Raw genomic sequence first — 22,637 nt, 5'->3', positions numbered from 1 at the left:
GTTTAATCTCTTCTAAACCATCTGTTGTCATTCAAGTTTAAGTTTCCTTCATGTGCTGGAAGAGTTGAGAGACTTCACTTCCTGAGCTGAACTTGTACATTACCACTCAAATGTCCTAGTGATCACAGTAGTGCTCATGATTTTTTTTTCTTTTTAATTTGTGTTATCAGATTGTGTCCTGCAGAAAGCCTATTGGGGGTACATAAACAGATGGCCACAGTGTTTCCTCTCAAATTCAAAGGGTCACAAAGGTTCATATCTACCAGAATTTGCATGAGAGGTATTCGTGTGGCTGGCTGAAAGCTGGTCCCTCTCCCTATTCCAAATCCAGCAAGCTTGGCAGCAAGAAGCACTAAGCAGTGCCAGAATAGATTTTTTTTCCTTTGGTTCGTGCCCATCAGATGATCTCTCTAGAAACCAGAGCTGTTGCCATGCTATGACCTCGGCAAAAGCAAGAATGAGAGGTCTTAAGTGTCAAAGTGTGTTAGCGGTAGTTCCATTCTATCTGAAAGTGCAGTTTTCTCTGTGTTTAAGCTTTGCATTTTTAAGTAGACTGAACGATTTCATCCTCTGGTGGGCATTTGTTTGGGCAAGGGACCCTTAAGAGCTACAGGCATGAGTTTCTGGCCAGTAAATTACAGGGAGATGAGCTCTTGTAAAGAAAGGCTGTTGTGTTCATTGCTAGCTCCCCAAAATCAGGTTGCTCAGGACTGGTAGATCAGAAATCGACAGAGAGCCCATCTCTGCCTAGAGGTGATGTCTTGCTTCATAGTGTGCTTCCTCCTCAGCTGAACAGTCAGGACTGTGGCACGTTTCACGGCCAGTTTTGGCAGGTCAGCAGTGAAAAAATGGGTCTGACAGATGAGGAGAGTTAAGAGCACTCGCCACCCCTATGCGAGTTGTTTGTAGGGGGACCATGGAATGAGCGCCACTGACTGGATGTAAGAAGCATATGAAGAAAGTGCTGAAGCACGGACCCCCAAGGAAGGGAAGGTCGAGATTGGAGACAGGGCTGGCTCCGGGCAAGGGGGCTGCGTCTGGAGCTGAAGCCCCAGGGGTCAGGGAGCCAACACGGCTCATGCCCGAAGAATCAAGAGGCAGCACCGGGAGCCCAGGGCTTCCCCGGAGTCTCAGGTCAGCCCGCAGCAAGCCCGCAACCCGGCTCCCCCGCCGCTTGCCCACTCCCACGGGTGTTCCCCGCTAAGGGCGAGACGGCGACGCCAGCCCCGGCCAGGACTCGGGCCCGATCTGCGGTGAGGAAACCTCGAGGAGGACGTGAGGAGGAGGAGGGCGCAGGGACCAACGCCGTGACCGCGCGGCCGCGGGACGAGCGAGGGGGGAGGCGAGGAGAGGCGCGGCCGGCCCGGGTACTCGGCACGGGCAGAGCCGCGGGCAGGGGCAGTCAGCGCTGCCGCCCGTGAGGCAGCGGCGGCGCGCCTCGGACTCCGCCTCACCGGTACCGAACTCCCCCTCCCTCCTGCCAGCGTCAGGGTCGCAGCAGCGGAACATTTCGGCGGCGGCGGCAGCACCCGCCCTTCCCGGCCGGTCCGCGGCGCGCACCGCCCCCCCTCCCGCCCCCTCGCTCCCTCCCGCAGCCCGCCAGCGGCGATCGGGAGCCCTCCGCGCCACGGCACCCCCGCCCCGCACGCCCACCGCCGGGAGGATGGGCTGCGGGCGGCGGCACGGCAGCCCCCGAGCTCCCTGAAGCCGCGGAAACAAAGGGAGCAAGCAGCAGCAGCCGGGCCGGGGTGGATGCAAGCAACCATGAAAGGCTGGGTCTCCGCCTCCTCCTCCGCTGCTGCCAGAGAGCTGCCGGCTGCTGCTGCTCGGAGGACTACACTGTGAAGGGGGCGGAGGAGAGGTTGGCTTGGTTTGCCGTGCAAAGGTAGAAGGTGTAAGGGAGAGGCGGAAAGAAAATGTCTTCTTCGGTGGGGCCCCGCGGCCCTCGCCCGCCCACGGTGCCCCCCCCGATGCAGGAGCTGCCCGACCTGAGCCACCTGACAGAGGAGGAGAGGAACATTATCATGGCAGTGATGGACCGGCAGAAAGAAGAGGAAGAGAAAGAAGAGGCCATGCTCAAGTAAGCAGACGCCAGTCATTCATTCACTCAGGCACTCATTCATGCGCCGATCGCCGGCGAGCCGAAGCTGTCACAGCGGGGGCCGGCCGGAGCCCGGGGCCGGCCGCTCCGCAGGGACCCCTTGCCTTGCTTAGCCCCGCGAAGCCCCGGTCCCGCTCTGCTCCCGACCCAGAACTTCTTCCTCCCTGGCCGACCTCTCCTACCCCAGGCAGCTCCTCCCGAGACAGAGCTGCAGGGAGGGGAGAGCCCGGTACGGCGGGACGGAGCGGGACGGCGGCCCTCCCCGCCCCGAGGGAGCCAGCGGTGGAGGGGCGGGCGGAAACCCCGAGATGGGGGTGAGGGGCGAGGTGGGATTCCTTTGGGGTCCCCAAAACCCCGCCTCTGTCAGGAGGGGCCGCTGGGTGGGGTTTCCCTGCGTGCGGGAGTCTCGGCGGCTGCCGTGCTGCCCCCGCCTGGCTCGGCCTCCGCTACCGGCGGCCGCGGGGCTGGGGCGGCCGCGGGGTTGGGGCGGGCTCCCCCCCTCCACCGCCCGGTGCCCCCCGCCCCAGCCGCCGCCCCGCGTGCGCCCACAACCGCCGCCCCGAGTCCGCCGCCCTAACCGCCGCCCCGCGTGCGCCCCCAACCGCCGCCCCCGACCCGCCCCTCGCCTGGTGCCGGGATGGCAGCGGCCGGGAGGCGGGCAGCTCGCCGTGAGGACAGCGGGGCGTTCGTAATTAGGAAATAAATGTAATTAGTCGCACTGCTCATTGCAGGAGGGAAGCGTGCGTGTGTGCGTGCTGGCGGGACGAAGGGGGAGTGGGTTTATCCGGCTGCCGGCGACACAAGGAGGGAGGTAGAGAGGGGTGTGGGGAGCGCGGAGTGTTGGGGAGGTGCCATGTTTAGAAACCAGGTCCCCACAGCCTCTTCTGAACCTTCTCTCTATCCTCCCCGCCCCGATCCTTGCCAAACAGCGCATGTGACCACATTTTCTAGCCTTCTTCGTCAATAGGAGGCTTCAAACGTAACGTTACCAAATTGCCTGCTGCGAGTGATGAGAATAAACAGATTGAAGCTGTGGCCTGTGGAGGAGAATCAGGGTTTCTCCTCTTCTGACTACCCGTCAGGCCTGTTTGCTCTGAGGGGGGGAAACGATAGGATAGGTGACTGGAATACGTGCAAACCTCTGACGCTGGCCAGACCCTCCCTACCACAGGAGGTGTATCCTTACCTCATTGTCATCTGGTTCCATACACCTGTGCTCGGAAGGGATGCTCTGGAGGCGTGGTGTGATCTGGGCATTTCTTTTAGCAGCATCGGAAATGCCCACTTGAACGATGCAGGTGCCAGCTCTTCTCCATCGCTTTCTCTGACCGAAACCAAAGACCAAACCCCCGCAGGCTCCCGACTTTGGCCCCGCACACTGTGCGTGGTGAAGCTGGGACAGTGTTTCAGTGTACTGCTGTCTCTGTCCCTTCCCATTGCTGCCTGGCTCTGAATTTTTACAGGGGCTACTAGAGGTGATTGCAGCGGTGGGTACTGGGGCCCAGCTGCTCGCATTGCGTATTGCCGAGGAGACGGCCGGGAGCGTGGTGTTTGGATCTCAGTCCAAGGCTAAGAGTTCAGTTCTCTGTTGCTGCTCATTACACTTGGGGTGTGGCTAGGCTTGGAGGTGAGGTGGTTGAAAGGAGAAACATTTTGTGAAAATGCATTGTATTAAGTCTGTGTGGGAAAATGTAAGTAAAAGATCCTTTCTCAGTTTCTATTTATCAGAAGAAAATTAAATAAAGAGTTCTCAAAGGCTCTAACTACATTTATCCTTCTCCTGTTCCTTGTCCTCCAGCACAGATACTTCCCTATAAATATTTAGGTTTTATTCAGTGAAGATTACTGGTTCTGTGATGATGTTGGAAAGCAATACTACAAATCTTACAGTCACTGCAAGAATTAACTTTTGTTAGTAGAGATGGTTGTATTTTTCTCAGTTGTATTCTTGTTAACAGGAGGTAGAGGATAAATTTCCCTCCTTTTTCTATTCCTCGATTTTTTTTTCTTCTCTTATTTTGCATTGGCATTTCTGAATTCTGGACTGATATTTCCTTTTCTTGGACATTATGGGAATCTTCAGCAGTTTTACTAAATTAATTTAGTACATTTTAAATACAATTTTTTAAAGATATTTGTGCTTTGCTTAGGAGCGATTTGCTTAAGCAAATTGTGCTTTGTTAATTCAACTAAAATTATATTATCTTCAAGGGTTCGTGATAGCAAAAGTTATCACAGTTCTTTCAAATTATAAGAACAACAGTCTAGACTCTTCACTGGTCTGAGAAATTATGATTTTAAGTAGATTTTTTTTCTTTAAATAAAGAGCCAGAAATTAGTAGAAAATACACTGGGAAATTTACAAACCTGTGTACTTACTTTAGTTGTATCATTGGTTTTCTAAAATCAGGTCACAGCAAATAGTTTTCATATGGATGATGCCTTGTAAGAGCCACTAGATTTTCTGGGATCACTTGCCTTTTCTCTGTGCTGAGCACTTACTTCCTTCTTATGACAAGAGTCAGGCACATCTTCCCAGAGTGTAACTCTCACAAGATTGAATTTTGAGACAAGAATTTACTTCCATAATTTTGGAGAGTTTTGTTACAAATATACAATGGTTCTATCCAGATGACACAGCTATATGATAAAACTCAACATCCCCTCCCATTATCTTTGGTAAAAGTTTTTCTGATTATCCAAATATCTCAGCAAAAACTGCCAGCAGTTTTCATTTAAAACCACCTGGCAGAGAAATGTTTCCGTCTGTAACTCCCACATGAAAATTTGTAGTGTCCCCTGGAAGTCAGTAAGATCCCTGTTGCAAACCAGCTACCTTCAGTCCTGGGCTGATCAGAGGCCAGATGCATGCTGTCTCATGAATCATAAGGGATAAAAAGGGTGCAGCATTTCTCTCCTGTTTTGGATGTCCTGGTAGCAATAAAAGTTTCTGAAACAGTACTTGTAATTTTCCTTTCCAGCATTCCTCATAGCAGAAAACTTTAGGAAGAGTTACTTGTTAAACTATTCTTCACAGGATGCCCATAAAATTGTGGATCCATGGAAATTTGAGTTGTTGTGAGTAGACTTCATGGATTTCAGCAGAAAGGAAAGAGGTTCGGGTCACTGGTAAAGAAGCTGCATCCTTCTCTTCTGGGTCTGTACCTCTGTGTCTTCCTGAGCCCCATTTGTGACTGAGCAAAAAGCCTTTAAACCTCTGCCGTTCCTGCTGACATCAGCAGGCACTGCAGCACGCCAGCCGGGAGCAGGGTGCTGTTAACCGGGAGCAGCACTATGGACAGCGTAACGCGGCGCTTTTGCTGCTTGCACCGGGGACAGGCAGGAGTGCAGGCTGCCCTTTGAAACCCCCTGCTGCTCTCTCTCCAGGAATTTGCCTGATCTGTCAGTTTCCTTCAGCAGTTTGGGGATAACGGAGCTGATGACACCCTTAGGATAAAGGCATGCAACTTGTATGTTCAGTGTGACTTTCTTTTTCTAAGTATACTTGGTCAGAGGCAGAGACCTTGTGCTCTCCTCACCCTTCCATTCTCAGATTTCATGCTGCTTTGTGTGGTTTCTGAGGAAGGGGAAACTGCTATCCTGTGACCTGTTGCATACCCTGGCACAATGTGTTGAGAAGTTAACACACTTGTGAAGGTTCTTCCTTTTGCTTTTTTTGTACCAGCAGGTGTACCTTGGGATGAGCTACACTGTAATGGTAGCCACTTGCCTTGAAATTGCCTTTGCATCCAGAGAGGGATTTTACATTTGTGCTGTAATAGGGGCAGTATCACTGGGTACTCCTGAGACCATATCCATGCCTTCATGCAGTAAGTGGGGTCCTGGTCTGGTGTATGGCCCTGAATACTCCAGTCCACTTAAGCACTTTGATGCTAACCTGGCACAAAGTAGAAACTGGTGCATCCTGAGTGAAGTCCACAAAATCTCTCCATCATGGTGCATCTGAGAAGCTGGGTGTCTGTGTGTCCAGGACACATAGGATCAGAACATGTGAGTGCCCTGACTGCTGAGTTGCTTGCTGTCTGCTTTGTGCCTCTCTGCTGGGGAGTCACAAACTACACAGTCATAATCTTAAGTCCTCTGAAAGACCTGATGCTAATATAGTACCTCTAAAATGTGTATTGACACCTAGTGCTGAATTTAAAGTGCTGTTTTCATGGCACAGTCATGGCCACTTTCTTAAGATGTAGGGGACAGTCAGTGTTCCTGCTTCCAGCTACCTTAGGTGTGGTTAGAAAGTGGTTACCTAAGTCCAGCACACTTATCAACCTGAAGAAATGGTGTCCTAGACAAGTACCATAGTGGAGACAGTTTGGCTTCCCATACATAGAAGAATGAAAAGTTTATGGGCCTAGGAGCCTAACTTAATGTCAAGGCCAAAGGGAGAGCTCCCCTTGCAGAGGAGCTGTCTTGCTGTCATACTGTATGCTTCTAGTTACCCAGGACTGTTAATGTAGCCTTTTTAAAAGACTCAGAGAAGTTTAATATAGAGAAAGGTCTGGCAGTAGGAAGCAGGTTCTCCTCCTCAGCTCAATGGTCTTCTTGTCTTGGGGCTTCCCAGTGTTGCCTTTTTGTTCTGTATGGTTGGGAGAGCTCCATCCTCCTGCCTGTCACACCTTTGACAGCAGCACACAGAGCAGTCTGCTGAGTAGGTGAGACTTCACCATGGTAGACTCAACTCTGATCCACTCTTCTTTTCCTGTTTCACACTGACTGTTCCAGATTTTGTGGATATCTCTGAAGACTGTACTCTTTAGTAACTTTTCTTTGGAGTTTGGCCTTATAGACCCAAGCCTCTGCTGCTCCTTTATGAATCAATGTTTGTGTAGGACAGTGGTAGAATCTGCCATGACCTTCTTTGCAGACTACTTGATTGGAGGCTTTTTGTGCTGTTTTACATGGTAAATACCCCTCTAGCTGAAAGGGAAGAGGTTTGTGTTGAGTGGCTGATGTGTTTAGCCTGAAGTCCAGATATTACTCTGCAGGTGACTGATGTGACTAAAAAATTGTGAGGAAGTGGGAGAGGGAAAGTTTTGAATGAGGTTGAAGACAGAAACAAGCCATCATTTGCAAAAATAGGGGCAGAAAAAAGCCCCAAAACAGAAAACCATTTTTTAAAAGGAAAAATAGTTCAAAAGTTTAAAATGTGCATTCAGATGTTATATAGCCTGAGACAGCTATATTGTTTATGAGTATAAAGTGCCTCAAAGTGAAACAACCTCAATTAATATAAAGCAGATTTCAGTCATAGACAAATCACAGAACTATATTTATAAGTATGTACTTAAGTTGAGGTTTGCTCCTGTGCAGCTGTGTGCCTTATCTCATTGGGTTAGTTATGTAATAAGTGCAAACCACGGTAGCTGTGAACACAGCTAGTTCAGTTCCAGTTCTCTTTTCCTGCAGACTCTCACAGCTCAACAGGACCATACATTGAGATAGCCAAAGTATCCCAAGCTACTTTTCTCACATCTTGGTGGACAGCAGCTTATCAAAGGGGGACCAGCAAATTTTCACCAGAAATGTGGACGTTCCTAATTACCATGGCAGTCATTTTCTGGACCAAATTTAAGTGATGACAAAAGCTTCTGATGGGATTTAACAAGATTGTGTAAGATGGTGTTTGCCAGGGCAAACATAGTAGGAAACAACTCAGAGAGACGGGGGGTTCTTTGTAGTTTTGTAACTCTAATGGAGTAGTTTCAATAGAGAGGCTAGCAGGTACTTGAAACCTTCATGGGTTTTAAGAGTGTTATTTTAAGATTTGCCGTGGGAATAGTAGTTAATAATTAGGGAGAACTTGATCCGAACATCTTATTTTGACCATCTAGTTTGGTATACAAACTTGATTTTAGCAGAATTCAAGTCTCTAGAATCAACAGGGTTATTAGAGCTGCTCACTTTTCAGGGCTGCCAAATCCTGAAGTCACTTGAGGTTGGTGAGAATCTCTGTTTCAGAGATCTCCTGATAACGTCTGTGTCATGTCCTGTGTGCACCTGAAGCCTCCAGTCTGAACTGCTAGCTCTGAAGTTTAACAGTTTGGCCAGGAAGACATTTTTTTCCCCTCACCATTTCTAGCATTTTTACCACACCTAACATTGTCATAAAACATTGAATTGTCTTCTGCCACCCTTATTTTGTGTAGCACTTAGAGGCAAAATAAGGCAGTAGGGTTCTACGTCCTTATTAGCCTGAATGCTACAAATCCCCTGATGATAATTGCCCTTCCATAAACAGCAGGGAAGAGAGAGGTTGGAGCAGTCTTTATTCCTTCTGTTGAAACTGGGCCACTCTGCAGAAATGAGTCAAGGGGCCATCATGAGGAAGTCTGTCTTTATCCTGTCTTTAGGTTAAAGGAACTAAAGCCCGTCTTGAATCCCACTGAGAAGACAAAGGAGGAATCAAGAGTTCTGGGTACTGGTTGTGCATTTGCCACCAAGGAATTAAAGGGTAAAATAGATAAAACAATACCAAGACTCCCTCCTGTGAGTCAGACTGCCTCTTATTTACTTTTTCCATGGTCGTGTGAATCTTACTTTCTGTGCAGTAGAACAGGAGGAATGGAGGATGCCCTCACCTCTGCTGCTTGAAAGCCTTTATTTCTTCTCTTGTACTTAAAGAGATATGGAAACACTGTGTTTCAGACTCTGTGATGGAGCAGAGAGCAGAGGGCAAGTTGCTTACTGTGTACATGGATGGTTTAAGCCCCTGGAATCACCCAGACAGATTGTTCAGATATTGCCTTGTACCTCTTCTTGGCAATGTCAGCTTTGATCCTGACACATGAGAGTACAAATCCATGCTGAAATTATTTTGCTTCTGGAGAACTGCAGGTGTCTGGAGTATGTCTTGTCCTACTCAGAGCAGGGCCACGTACAGCTGGCAGCCTAGGACTGTGTGCAGATGGCTTCTGAATGTCTCCAAAGATAGAGAGTCCACAAACTCTCTGGACAACTTTTTCCAGTGTTCAAACCACCCTTATAGTAAAAAGTGTTTCCTAATGTTCAGATGGCATCTACTGAGTTTCAGATGTGGCCATTGCCTCTCATTCTGTCAGCACCTCTGGGAAGAGTTTATCTCTGTCTTCTTTATTTCTGCCCACTGGAGATCAATACACATTGTTAGGATCCCCATAAGCCTTCTCCAGGCTGAAGAGCCTCCAGTTTGTCAGCCTCTCTTTATGTGACAAGCTTCAGCCCCTGAACTGTCTTTGTGGCTCATTGCTGCTCTCATTCCAGTATATCCATGTTTTTTTTTTGTGTTGAGGAGCCCAGAACTGGACCTAGCACCCAGATGTGCCTTCACTAGTGGTGAGTTAGAGAGGAAAGATTTACGAGTGTTATTTTAACATTTACCACAGGAATATTAGTTAATAATTAGGGAGCAATGCTTTTCCAATACGTCCCAGGATGGTGTTGGTCTTCTTTACTGCAAGGGCACATTGTTGAGTCATGCTTAATTTGATGTTGAATAGGAATCCTCAGCTGCTTCTCTCAAGAGCTTCTTTCCAGCTGGTTTGTTGCATGGGATCAACCCTCTTCCTCTGCAGGATTTGGCATGTTCCTTTGTTACATATTTTAAAGTTTCGGGAGGAAACCCACATCTAACATACTCTCAAATAAGTCTCAGTCATTCAGGGGGAGGAGTGCTTGTAGTCAGTGCTTCTTCCAGCACTTTTTACTGTCCAAGGTCCTCATTAATGGGGGGAGAGAGAGCACTGAACTATTGCAGAAACTAATGGAAACTTCAGAAAGAATTTAACAGCATTTAAGGCTTCAAGTTTTCACCATTCTGATAGGGCAGGTGTAGCTAGAAAGGTGTCCTGATCAAAGGAGACAACTGTGGTGACCTCAGAATTGCAAGGAGGGTTTTTGTGACTTTAAGGGAATTTCAGCAATTTGGTAGTGATTTTTAAGGGGGAAGGTGGACTTGGGAGTCCAAGGAGACCAGTAAATACAGTCAAAATGTATTCACAGCTGCACACAGTCATGCAGTAAGGCAGTTATGAGACAGCCATTGTCTGTTCTATGGGGGAGCCATCTCGCTGCCAAGACAGGAGCAGGAGACTGTCAGCAGACAATACAAGATTCATAGGAATTTCCCCAAAAGCTATAAAAGAGTGGGAGGTGCTAAGGGATGACAGGCAGTAAAAAGCTTCCCTACCATGTTTGAAACATGGGCTTCAGATCTGCATATATTGAAATTTCAAAAGGCAAAATTTTGTCCAGAGCTCTTTTGAATCCCCACTTCCAGTGATTTCAACTGGAATGCATGGGGTGTTAATTTCTGTGTGTGAGTCTTCCTGCATGATTCTGTCACTTGATACAAGAAGCTTCCAAAGCTTTATGCCCGGCATTGTCTGACATAGCACTAATACTTCCTGACTCAGAAGTCTGTGACTCTAAAAATTCATGGACATTATCTGTGCCCTGCAGAAGGGTGAAGGCAAAGAATGGGTGAAAGAACATGAACTACAGAAAGCAACTTCTCAAAGTACAGAGTTTTTATAAGCTCAGATCTTAAAAGGAATTATGCAGAAGAGAGATCTGCTCTAGAGATACCCTCCTGTTGGTAGTTTCTCCAGAAAATAGCAGAGGGAGAACAACATTAAGAAACATTTAAAATTCTCAGTCTTATCAATGACATTTTATTTCTGAAGAATTTTTTGTGTCCTTGGATATAGGAAAGCAACTAAAAAAGTTGTAGTGAGTTTCATTCATCAGGCTGTTGCTACACATTTTAAGACTTGAACTTAATACCTGAAGAAAAGGCTATTTAGAATATTGCTGCCTTTCCATTCAGGCTTGTTGGCATTCAGGCGTTATAGGAGGTGGAAAATGACAACATTGAAATTTTATTTTTGGTTGCCAGTAGTTAGAGCCACTTAGAATTTCTAGGCAATTTTACCTTCTCCCTCACTCTGCCCTCTAGTGCTACCAGTACTAATAAAGAGGTGCTGGCATGCAATTATATTCTGGGGAAAAAAGCTTGAGTGCCTCCAGTTTTAGTCTAATTCCCAGTGGTAATAAAGCATGTAAGAAAATCTTATGTAACCATTTACAAACATACAGTGGTTTCATTTTGCTTTTTGGAAACACTTGTATTTCGTTTACAGTTGCCGGAATGATTTACACCTGATCAAGGCTGTGTGATTTACCCTTTATAGATCCATATATTTGATCTATCAGGATGCAAATAGCTTATCAGGTCTCTGCATCTGTCAAGAGTTACAATTGTTTCATCCCTTCTTTTCTACTTCACAGATATGATAAAGATTTTGCGATGTTTATGGTGTTGCCTACTTTTGGAACTTAGGCAGTAAATGTTAGTCAGAGTTATTTTTGGTTTTCACAACCAATAGTAGGAAAGTGCACCACTATCAGTTTGCTGTAATAGTTACTCAGGTGTGACAATTTGCACGTGATAGGTTGGCATCGTAATGCTTTGTAACTGAAGTGATCATCCTCAAAATTTGACTGGATATTAGATACTTGTATCCGGAGAGAGTTTTAAAGAAGAAAACCATGTTCCAGCTATATTAGCTGGCACTATTACAGAGACAAGAAAAGCTAGTTGCAATTTTCAAAGTAATGACACACACAAAACCATTCATACACTTGCCAGTTCAGAGGCATGAAGAGATACTGCACAAGGAATAACTGTTTCCAGACAGTTCTAGATTGAATTAGAGCGTCTGTTTTGGAACTCATTTCTGAGTTTGTTTACATCAGGTGTCTTATTTTCAGTGTCAGGACTTTGTGTACTTTGCTTATGATAAACATTGTTAGTACTATTAAAGACAGGCAAGCAAGTGTGTTTGTACATTTTTTTTCCAGATATCAGTAATGAAAATGGGTAGTGTTTGAAATCTCCCAATTTTTTTATTCATATCAAACCCTCTTTGAATCATTAAAGATTGGTTTATTCCCTGAGAGCTGCTTGTGATCAGGGCTGAACCTAGCAGATAGAGCTATACTTTTTAATGATGACAGCAGTGGATTTAGCATATTAACAGTTTGAAATTTTGAGGATCTGAGGCTTAATAAAAGAATAATTTTCTCTGTGTTTTGGGCTTTAGATAAACACCAAATTCTAGTTGGAATGGTGATTTAAATGCTTTGCATCAAAATCCAGTTATTTCCTTTAGGGTCTTTAATTCAGAGTTGTTTTTTTAAACTTCATTAGGTGAAATTTATTAGGACATTGCCCATGAACGGAATTCAGCCCAACCATGCTATTTTAGTGTAAGTACTATTATATTGCAGAGGAAAAGTCTACTATTATTTTAGCAAGCAACAGAGCGCTCTGTTTGTTCTGAGAATTGCTAATGGAAATCTTCACATGCTTGAATGACCTAAGTGTGAAGTGTTCTCTCAAGTGTTTCTCTTGGTTGCCAATACTGCATACTCCACATTGATCAAATAAAGAAGTTAGGTACCCAGAACTCTGTCTACGTCTTATACTAGCAAGTATAATAAAAGATACTGTTTTTTTCACAAACTTGATTTGGTCTATGAGCCCAGCAAGTATTACAAATTTTGTAGCCACTGCTTGTGAAGATTGTATTTACATTTCTTTAAAATATATATGAATTGTGAAGTCTTACTATGAAGGCTTCACAATCGTATCAAAAAACAAGGATTTGGTAAGATTTATACTGATACACTGTTCTCTTTCCTGATACTTAGCAAACCCACAGCCCTATGCTATTCAAGCAATGCAAAGATTAGGCTATTTGCATCAGTATGTATTAATCTTGTGGAAATATTGTACAGAATAAATGATTAGTAATAGGACTTTTGAGAGAAGTGACAAGCATTTTATGCAGCAAAGTAATTTTGTAACTGGATGATTGAATATGCTTGGTTGAGTTTCAAGCCATAATTTGTTAGTGCAACTGTTTTGTTTTGATGATTCCACTGGTCTTGGAAAAAACATCAAGACATATACAAAAACAGACAAAGTAGTCTGAGCCTTCTAACATCTTTTCTTTGCAGAATTTCTCTAGCACTTGCATGCACTAAGAAAGCAGTATTTTTATATATATATTCATTATTACCTTGGTTTATTAATTAGCCTTTCATATGAAGTTATTTAAAAATAAAGTAATTGCGTTTGGCATATTTGCAGTATTAACCTTAGAATCACTTTGATATTTGACATCAGGAAGCTGAAGTTTGTACTGATAAAGTTAAATTGCATGGATGTAGATGAAAAGATCATGTGGAAGCTTGAGGAGTGAAACAATTTACAACTATTTTAGTTATTTAGATGATAAAGTCTCCTTGACACTGTTATTTATTGCAAAATTTTTGACATTTCATGACAAACTTCAGCTATACAGTTTAATGTTCTGCCAGCTTCATGGTTTTAGCTACAGAAGCAGAACAGAAATGCAGCTGGTTGATGGAGTGCTTGGTGCATGAGGCTAGGCAGCTGGGGAGAAAGGGACAGAATTTATGAGAAGTCTGGATCATCCTAGTTTAAGTATTGATTTTGGTCCTGGATGTCACCTGCAAAGTATGGAACCCTGGACCCAGAGAATCAGGTAGAGGACAGTAAAGAGGAAGTTCTGTTTGGAGGGTCTCCAGATGGATTACAGCCACAATTATAAAGCAAAAATAAAAAGGTAGTTGTAGTTTGTGACACCCTTCTGAGGGGAGCTGAAGACCCGATATGCTGACTGGTCCCATCCCATAGGGAGGTCTGCTGCCTTCTTGGGACCTGGGTGAGGAATATCAGCGAGAGACTCCCTGAGCTAATTTGGCCCTCAGATTATTATCCACTGTTGGTAGTCCAGCCTGGCAGCGATGGCATTAATGGAAGAAGTACCTGGCAAGTTAAAAAAGACTTCAAGGTGAATTAGTCAATGGAACAGGAGCACAGGTGGTGTTTGCCTCCTGCAGTAGCAGGGATCAATGAGGAGAGGACTAGGAAAACCCATCTTATCAATAACCTATTGATAAGGCTAAAGGATTGATGCTACTGGCAGAGTTTTGGGGTTTTTTTGACGATGGGGTAAATTTCCTGGTACCTTGTCTCCTCAGTTCAGATAGGCTTCAACTATCTAGCAGGGGCAAAAGAACTATAGCCTATAAGTTTGTGGTGCTGATCAGGAGGGCTTTAAAATAGGTTTGAAGGGGGGAGGGGATTGAAACTGGGCTCTCTAGAGATGAGCCCAAGGGAGGAAAGCCTGAGTAAAATCAGAGTAAAATCAGTAGCCCAGCTGAAGTGCATGTACACCATTGAACACAGTATGGGAAACAAACAAGAGGTGGAAGCCATTATGCAGCAAGAAAGCTGTGATGTAGTTGCCATCACAGAAACATGACTGGAGTGCTGACATGGATGGCTACAAGCTCTTCAGAAGAGAGAGACAAAGTAGGAGAAGTGGCTCAGAGACCTCATCACTCTCTACAACTCCCTGAATGGAGGGTGTAGCCAGGGGGGGGTCGGTCTCTTCTCCCAGGCAGCTACCAGTAAGACAAGAGGGCATGGACTTAAGCTCTGCCAGGGGAGGTTTAGGTTGGATAATAGGAAACAGTTCTTTCCAGAGAGGGTGATCAGGCAATGGAATGGGCTGCCCAGGGAGGTGGTGGATTCTCCATCCCTGGAGGTTTTTAAGAAGAGACTGATGTGGCACGCAGTGCCATGGTCTGGTAACCATAGTGGTAGTGGATCAAGGGTTGGACTTGATGATCTCAGAGGTCCTTTCCAACTTGGCTGATTCTGTGATTCTAATTCTATGAAATATGCAGAGTTCATTGGTGAAACTTGATCAGGAGCTGAAAATTTGGAATATTTTTGCCTTCAGTCATATCATGGAGACAGGTGACAAAGTTGAACAAGTTACTGCCATGGACCAGTAAACCATTGTATTGCTGTGGTTCTGTACCTGTGGTGAGTTTGACTAACTTTGGTGGATCTCTTGACTTGGAGTAAGGATCATTGGAAGTACATCTGGAGTAAGATGTGTGTTGTTGGATCTGTTTAGTTGGGATATGTCCCTGTAAATTTTGTATTTTGCAGAAAGAAGCACATTTTTCTCAAATGCATTCAGTCACTGTTCAGTTAATCCACAAGCTTTACATGAATAGTAAACGTCACAAAGGTGAAACCAAGGCATACCCACCTACATTTCTGAAAAAAACGCACATTTATAACTTAGTGTGTTTGTATTATTTAACTTTCTGTTGTATATACCACTATTTTCCTGCAATCTTAATTGTATATTTTGTTTTCCTTTGTTTTCTCAAAAAGCTGCTGTTCAGTGTACTCATGGAAAGGTACTATATTTACTCAGAGGTGAATTGATTCTTATAGTGTATGTGTGAAAAAGTAAGTTCCTCAGATTAAACACACAGTACATTTTTCTTATGTTTCTGAGCAAAATTAAATATTGATTTTTTTAAAAATGAAAAATCTAAGAGTATAGAACCCCACTAATATATTATGACTCTTGTATTTTTAATTTTAGATTATTTGATATTGATTAAAGTTTTAAAATTTAAAAGCTCTCACACTTATACACAAAATATCTTCATAATTTTTTTTTGTAAAGCTACATTAGCTTAAAGTGGAACATTCTCCCTTAAAGTATCTTTCAAACAGTTATTACCATAAAAACTTTCACCAGGAGCTGTTTGGGCTGTGTTGACTGGTTCAGGGGATCAGCAGTGAATTTAATGATTGGTTCACCTGTGACATCTTGTTTTTCCATGGCAATGTTTCAGGTTCTAAGCATGTCCCTCTCTGAAAAGGTTTTAAACTGTCCCTGTAGAAAAGGAGCTGAGGAGTTGTAGTTACATGGCAGATGAGACAATGCTCTCTTTGATCCAGCTGAGGTGATCTGATTCTTTCCATCCTGGTGTCTATCCTATATGGGATCAAAAGTGAAAAAGCCAAGGCTTCCTTGAAGTAAAATTAATAAAGTTTCCAATATGAGGGGAAAATCTTGAGAACACCATCAACAGTAGTGCTTCCTGTTATGGAGAGGGTTTGTCCTCATTTTTTTTTTTAGTTTGCAGTTTGGCAATGCTTTCGACTCTCTCCTTGCAGAATTTATGATCAAGGATGCTTTTTTTTGTCTGCATTTAAGCATATTTCTTTGAAATCAAGACCTTGTCAGAGTGATTCATGGTTTCTGTCACCTTCTGTTGGATTACTGCAATGTACTGTACATGAGAATACCCTAGAAGACCGTCCTGTTGATCTCATACCATGCCTTTCTTTCTGCCCCTCCACTTCCCACTGCATGTATTTAAGCTTAAAGCAGAGCTTTCCTTCCTGTGTACTAAGTAGGAGAATGGAGGTCAACTGAGACCATAGGTTAAATTGTTCTTGAAGTAGGTGGTAGATTCTCCGTCCCTGGAGACATTTAAAAAAAGACTGGATGTGGCACTCAGTGCCATGGTCTAGCAACTGCTCCGGTGGGTCAAGGGTTGGACTAGATGATCTCTGAGGTCCCTTCCAACCCGGCTAATTCTATGATTCTATGATTCTATGATTCTATGATTCTATGATTCTATGATTCTATGATAGGGAAGAGAGGGAAATTCCACATACAGTTTTAGTGCTTAGCTCCTAAATTTGAGAGCTTTCTATGAAAGCCAAAGTTTGATGAACTTTCTATGAGGGCAACTCACTTGTTATGTGAAAATTGCAGAGGTGGAAAGGAACTGATTTTTCTGGCAATTTACTTAAGGGTGTAAAATACCAGGTGTTAAATTTTGAAGACAGGCCCTTGCCTGTCTGGCATTCATAAATAAACCAAGAAAATCAATAAGTGACTTCGGCAACTGCCACCTTTTTGACTCCTTTGTCAGAGGCCAAGAACTGAACGAACAAGAAAATTAAAAGTGTTGTCCCTGAAGATAAAAGAAAAGTAGTTTTTCCTCCAGGCTAAAACGGCCCCTGAGAGTATGGGAAAACTTCTTCTGCTGTGTTACCGTAGTTTGTCTGAATATAGCTGTCTACAGTTTTTTATAGTGTGAAGTCGAGCCCTTATTTGATATCAAGATGTTTGTTCTTCAGAGAGCTGCATCCCAGGACTGTCCGATTCTAATTTTTTAATAGTTCCCCAAATATGTTTTGTTACATTTTGTAAACCTGGAAATTACTGCTGTGTGTTGAAGACAGTTCAAATTATGCCCCAAAATACTATGGTCTTTCCAAGCTGAATTCTAAACCAATTAGAAGTGCATGTGTCTCTGTCTTCTAATATATACTTTTCATTATATTATATATTATATATTATATACTTTTCATTACAGCTTTCAACTTTATTTGCCTTTCAGATGTTTAAATCACTTGTTTGCACCAACATTTATATTTTACCTAGTGCATACAATACATGCAGTACATCAGAGTTCACTCTTTAATGTTTTAGGAACACTTGCAATTTTTTTTCCCCTCTCAATCTGGACATTACAATCTTTCTCTTGATAAATGAAAACCCTATACGAATGAAGTTAAGTTAAAGAGCCATTCTATACATATTAAAATGCGCTTCTGTCTAAGGGGAGCTACCTGCAAAACTATAAGGAAACCGCGGTGTTGCATATGTCATGCTCAGTTCATAAAACCTTGGGAAGAGGATGACCTGGAGTCAGTGTTCAGGGGTACCAAGCACAGTCTCGTTGCATCTGAGGGATATGTCTGTGCTGTGCCAGGAGGTGTGGTGACAGAACCTATGCTTCTGTCTCTCAGGAGGGGATTTTGTTGTCTTAACACAGGTGTCTGATGCTACTTGAGTTGTCCAGTGGTACCCCCTTTGTTTTCGTTGCTCCGCCAGAAGAATGGGGAGGAAAGGGTGGGAAGCTGATTGCTATTTTAAACCAGGTTTTGCAGCAGCAGGCAGCAGAGATTCGAGGTGGCTGGAGAGCAGGCAGTGGTTTCTGGCATGGAGCTCCCTTGGCACATCATGGGTGGGTGTTTCCTCCAGGAAGCGGTTCCTGGGCTGTCCAGGTTTTATTGCTGGACACAGCTATGGTAAAACCTTCCACTCAGTCTGTGTTTTCAGACCTGCACAACAGCCTGCCCGCTCTCTCCTGATTCCTCCTGTGGGATTTTTGAGATCACTATCTTTCTCTCGGGGCTCTCTCATTTCTCAAATATTATGGCTACTGAGGTGAGAGTGTTTCCCTCCACACGAGAAGCAGCAGTACCTTATCTGTGTGAATTAGTGTTAAACTGCCACCAGTGAAACTGAGGTACTTTGATAAAATCTTTTTCTATATTTGGTTGTGTTAATCCTGTGTCTCATGCTAGCTAAGGTGTTTTAAATTTCCTCACAGTGTAACCGCCAGAATAATGAGAAAAGGCTGCAAAATAGTCGTCATTTTGCATTGTGCCTGCAAGGCTATTCACTAGAAAAACTATGGTTGCTTAGTTGCCATGGGAGAGGAAAAATGAGAGAAGATGAGAATGCAGGCTATGGCCTTGTGAGGGACAGCAGGAAGGGGGGAAATACATGGCAAGTGAGCAGTTAAACCTATAAGAAATTACACATCCCTTAAGGCACAAAATGTTGGACTCAGAGGGCATATAGATGGCTCTGTGGGGATCAGACAGAGGAAGAATATATGCCAGGAGAGAAATGTGAGGGGAAGGCTGGAACTAGGCTGGGGTGGCAGCCGGGAAGTAGGCTGTGAGTGATGCAGCTGCCTGGTCGTCTAGTACAGAACAAGCGTCAAATAGCACTCCACACACTGAGAACTGGGTAATCAAAAGTGATGGATCCTTTGGTAGCAGATCTGGGACTTGCGTATTTATGTGTCTGTTTCACTTTGGGTTTGAACTGGAGATAGTTAAGCACACAAATCAGGAGGAGGTGAACATTTATTTTCAGTGTGAAAATAAATAAATTAGAAGGCAAGTAGAAAATACAAAGGTTCAGAAATGCTCAGAGTGTGAGCCAGCCTTGTGACTGTGAAGAGAGGGGTCTGAGTCATTAGGTTCAGATGCTTGGGTCTTGGCAGAGCTGCTTTCCCAGATCTTGGCAGCCTCAAATGATGCAGCAGGAGCATCCGGAAACACAGAGTAGCTTGACTGAAGAGGGAACTGGACACTTCAGTGGCTTTGAATTCAATGTTCCCAGAAAATCAGCATTTTAAAGTATTACCTGAATACTCCTTGGCTGCGCCTAACATTTTAATTGAAATGTAGAGCCATGTAAGATCTGGTGGTTAGCTGGTTGGGTCTCCTTGTTTGTAGCAGAGGACTTGGAAACCTAGCCCAGCCACATCTTAAGACTTCTTAAACCCTATAGTAGTAACCCACATTACTATTTTTTGAAACCATTTGTTGTGTAAACTCAGTCTCAATTTGGGGGGCTTTGTGGTTTTGAATATGTGGAATTTAGTTGAATCTTACTGCTTCTAAGAAAACTGCTTCCTCTGGTTAGGAAAGCATCCCTGCTGTCACAGGAGCTGTACAGTAGTTGTGGAAAGGCCCTGCACCAGGAGTTTGCCTTCCTAACAGAGAGAGCAGACAAAAGAGAGATGAAGTATAAGAAGCACAAGCAGGCCAGCTATAAGGCAGCACTAAATGTGTGTTATTCTCTAGGTTTGTAGGCAGGGTGCCACATCCCCTGCGTCTGTCCAGCCTTGTCATCTCCAGCCTGACATATTGGAAGTTGTGTGCATGTACGTATTAATCTGTGCAGGCTCAGTGCCTGAGGGAATGGTGTGTGTTTGTGTGGTTTTGTTTTTAATTAAAGGTGGCATCTCTGCTTTTTGGGTGGGTGAAGAACGGAACTAAAAGGAGTCAGCTGAACAGAAAGAAAAAGGAGTAAAAGATTTTGAAGTTTTGGTTTTGGGTGCAAATACAGCTAGACAAGACAGGAAAACAACTGGGGCAAACAGTTCACTGTACAGCAGACATCTTAATCAAAACCACAGAAAGTGCTCTGAATATGTAAAAGTCCCTGCTTTGCTGAATCAACAACCCAAGCTGCTCTTGGCTGGGAAATATCCCTGGTGCTTCTCTGTAGTTCTTCCCCAGTGCCACACTCCGGTGGGTTAGGGATAACTCTTTAGTCCACACACAGGGTGTGGAATCTCCTGTTGTGTGTGTGGCTATGCATATGCATATTGTATATAGTATTATGAGAGACAGCATTAGAAAACTTTGCTCCAGATTTAAGGTAAGCCATGTAGGTGCATAATCTCACAGGCTGCATAGTGTCATCTGGTATCAGGAGCCTGCTTAGCCACTGCTAGCACTGGTTCCACCACCCTGAAAATCTGAATTCTCTCCATTTTGCCCAGTGCTACAATGGCATTGGAGGGGAGAGAGGGACCAGCATATAAATCCTTTAGAGGTGGCATAGAAGTCTCTACCTTGATCCTGCACCATCTGATCCTATGTCCCCTGAAACAGCTGGAAAGGGGAAGAGCCTTTCCATCTCTTTACTCTTTTCTCAATGTACAAGACCCTATTTGGCTACAGTATGAACCTTATTTTTATGATGAAAGGTTATCAGACTGAAATAATGTGGTTAACATGGAATTAAACCTCCCGATTTAATGGAATTAGACTCTACTGGGCTGGTCCATCTCTTTCTATTCTAGATGTTGGAGAAAGTAGCGAGTTTTCCAAATTGTGATGAGAAACAGATAAGCAGTAGTGTCATCCTGCATCTTGGCATCCAGAAGATGGGTATGAAAGAGTCATCCCCTACATTTGGGGGGATGACTGCAGTGGGCAGTCTTGTACCAAACTTATGTTTTGGTTGTTTGGGATGGCCTTAAGGATAGAAGGCTGCGGACTTTAATATAGATCAGGCACCTGCCCCAGAGTGCTTCGTAAGGGAAGCACAATGAATTCTGAAACTGCAGTATGTGCATTCTTCAGAGTTTCACAGACAAATGTTATTATTCACAGACTGCTGCTGATCAAAAGTGTGCATACAAAGAGGCAGAAGTACACTTCCCTCCCTTCCCCGCACCCCCCCCCGAAAAAAAAAGCTCTTTCATGTGATTCATTAGTGGGGGAATAGAAAAAGGGTGTGGGAGAGGTAGAGAGACATAAGTAAATAGATGTGCTGTGGAAGAAGTTTGAGGGAGATATCTTGGAGGTTTACCCACATATTTTAGAGGTTATCCATTGCAAGAACTGAATGGTTAATGGTATTATTCTTTTGACATTTTTTTCCCTCTTTCTTTTAAATTAATGTGTCCTGTCTGCAAGATACCAGTCCTTGGTATTGAGTTGTCTAACCAAAACTGACAGGCAATAACCTAGATCATATGCTGGGATCCAGCAGTTTTGGAGGGGTCACTTTAAGATGATTTAATGATTCATTTTCCTAGTCTTCAGTGCTTTTGGATGAACTTTGAAGGTAAGGATTTGCCAGAAGTGCTAACTGTAATGGAAATTTGCTAATTCAGTTGCTTGTTTGCCAGAAATGGCAATCAGAGCATCTGATTTTTTTTTCAAAGGTGCACTGCACTGCCACAATGCTGAATATATCTGTAGCTGGTAGACTTCTGGCAGCCCGTAACAAGTGTCAGGAGCAATTATTAGTCATTGTCACACAGAAAATTTGTCATTGTTCTTCTAGTGCCACTTTGAGATTTGTACTTCTTGATTTCACTTTAAGAAAGAATCAGTCTGGATGTTAAGTTATTGGACAGAGACATGAGATACAATTAACCTTTGTGGACTGCCACTCCGGAGGAGTTGGAATCTGCCTGTACTCCAGGTGTGCATTAATTAAATTGAGTTAATGCTTTTCTCTGACCTTCAGTTGTCCATCTTCTTTCTTCAGAATGCTGCTTGTCTCAGTGACACTCCTTTTCCATGTGTTCCAATAGTCTCCAGGCTTTGCTTCTGAGAATCTATGGGCTCGGTGGACGTCTCAGGGTTCACTGCTGCAAGGCAAAGCAATAATCATAATAAATCCAAATAACCAGTGTTATGCTGCCTGCTTATTTGGGACAGAATTTGTTGATGTCTGTAGCTGTACCTGACTTCACTCTCTGTACCAGAATTGCAACAGTTTGGGGTCCTTCTATAAGAACTGATGCCTCCTAGGCAGTGAAGCCACATCCTTTTTCATTGTGATAATTTCCAAAGAATCAGATATGAATATGTATTATTTTGGCAAAGAAAGATATAAATCTATTGTATAGCATATGCAATATAAAGAATTACTGATTTACACTGGTAGTTTAACAGCAAGTTCAACACTGCCCATGAGAAAGGTTTCTGCTTGGTGGTTTTAAAGTTGGTCATTTCATGTAGTTAACTCAGGTAATGTGTCTTCTACATAGGCACAACTTTGTCATTGACCAAAATGTGTTACTGGGAGAATGCTTGAACTGCTGCACTTGCTTTTTCTGTCCAAAGTTGGCCATGCATCTATCGTGGGGCTTTGCAATGTGGGTTCCCTGCACATTGTGAAGTTCTTTGTGGCTGCATATGGATTTCAAACAAGTTAACAACCAGCATTTTATCATGTGCTGAAATGTCATCCTTTGTTGTTTGATGACAAGGAACATTGTTCAATGT

The 22,637-nt window shown here is 44.0% G+C and overlaps 1 protein-coding gene across 5 annotated transcripts in view; it reads left to right on the top strand.

Moving 5' to 3' along the window:
* Positions 1-1,916: 1,916 nt before the first annotated feature.
* RIMS1 (regulating synaptic membrane exocytosis 1) overlaps positions 1,917-22,637 on the top strand; it is a 306,200-nt gene continuing 285,479 nt past the window's right edge. For 4 of the 5 annotated variants that reach the window (XM_030448757.1, XM_030448756.1, XM_030448754.1 and 1 more), the window contains exon 1: positions 1,917-2,080. In XM_030448757.1, the coding sequence (XP_030304617.1) occupies positions 1,917-2,080 (164 nt within the window). Of the gene's footprint in view, positions 2,081-15,093; positions 15,112-22,637 lie in introns of all 5 variants that reach the window. The other variant, XM_008502285.2, reaches the window with a different exon arrangement.

The sequence above is a fragment of the Calypte anna genome, chromosome 3 (assembly GCF_003957555.1).
Source record: "Calypte anna isolate BGI_N300 chromosome 3, bCalAnn1_v1.p, whole genome shotgun sequence".
NCBI lineage: Eukaryota > Metazoa > Chordata > Aves > Apodiformes > Trochilidae > Calypte > Calypte anna.
The sequence above is the reverse complement of the archived record's forward strand: the minus strand, read 5'-3'. Positions and strand labels throughout refer to the sequence as shown.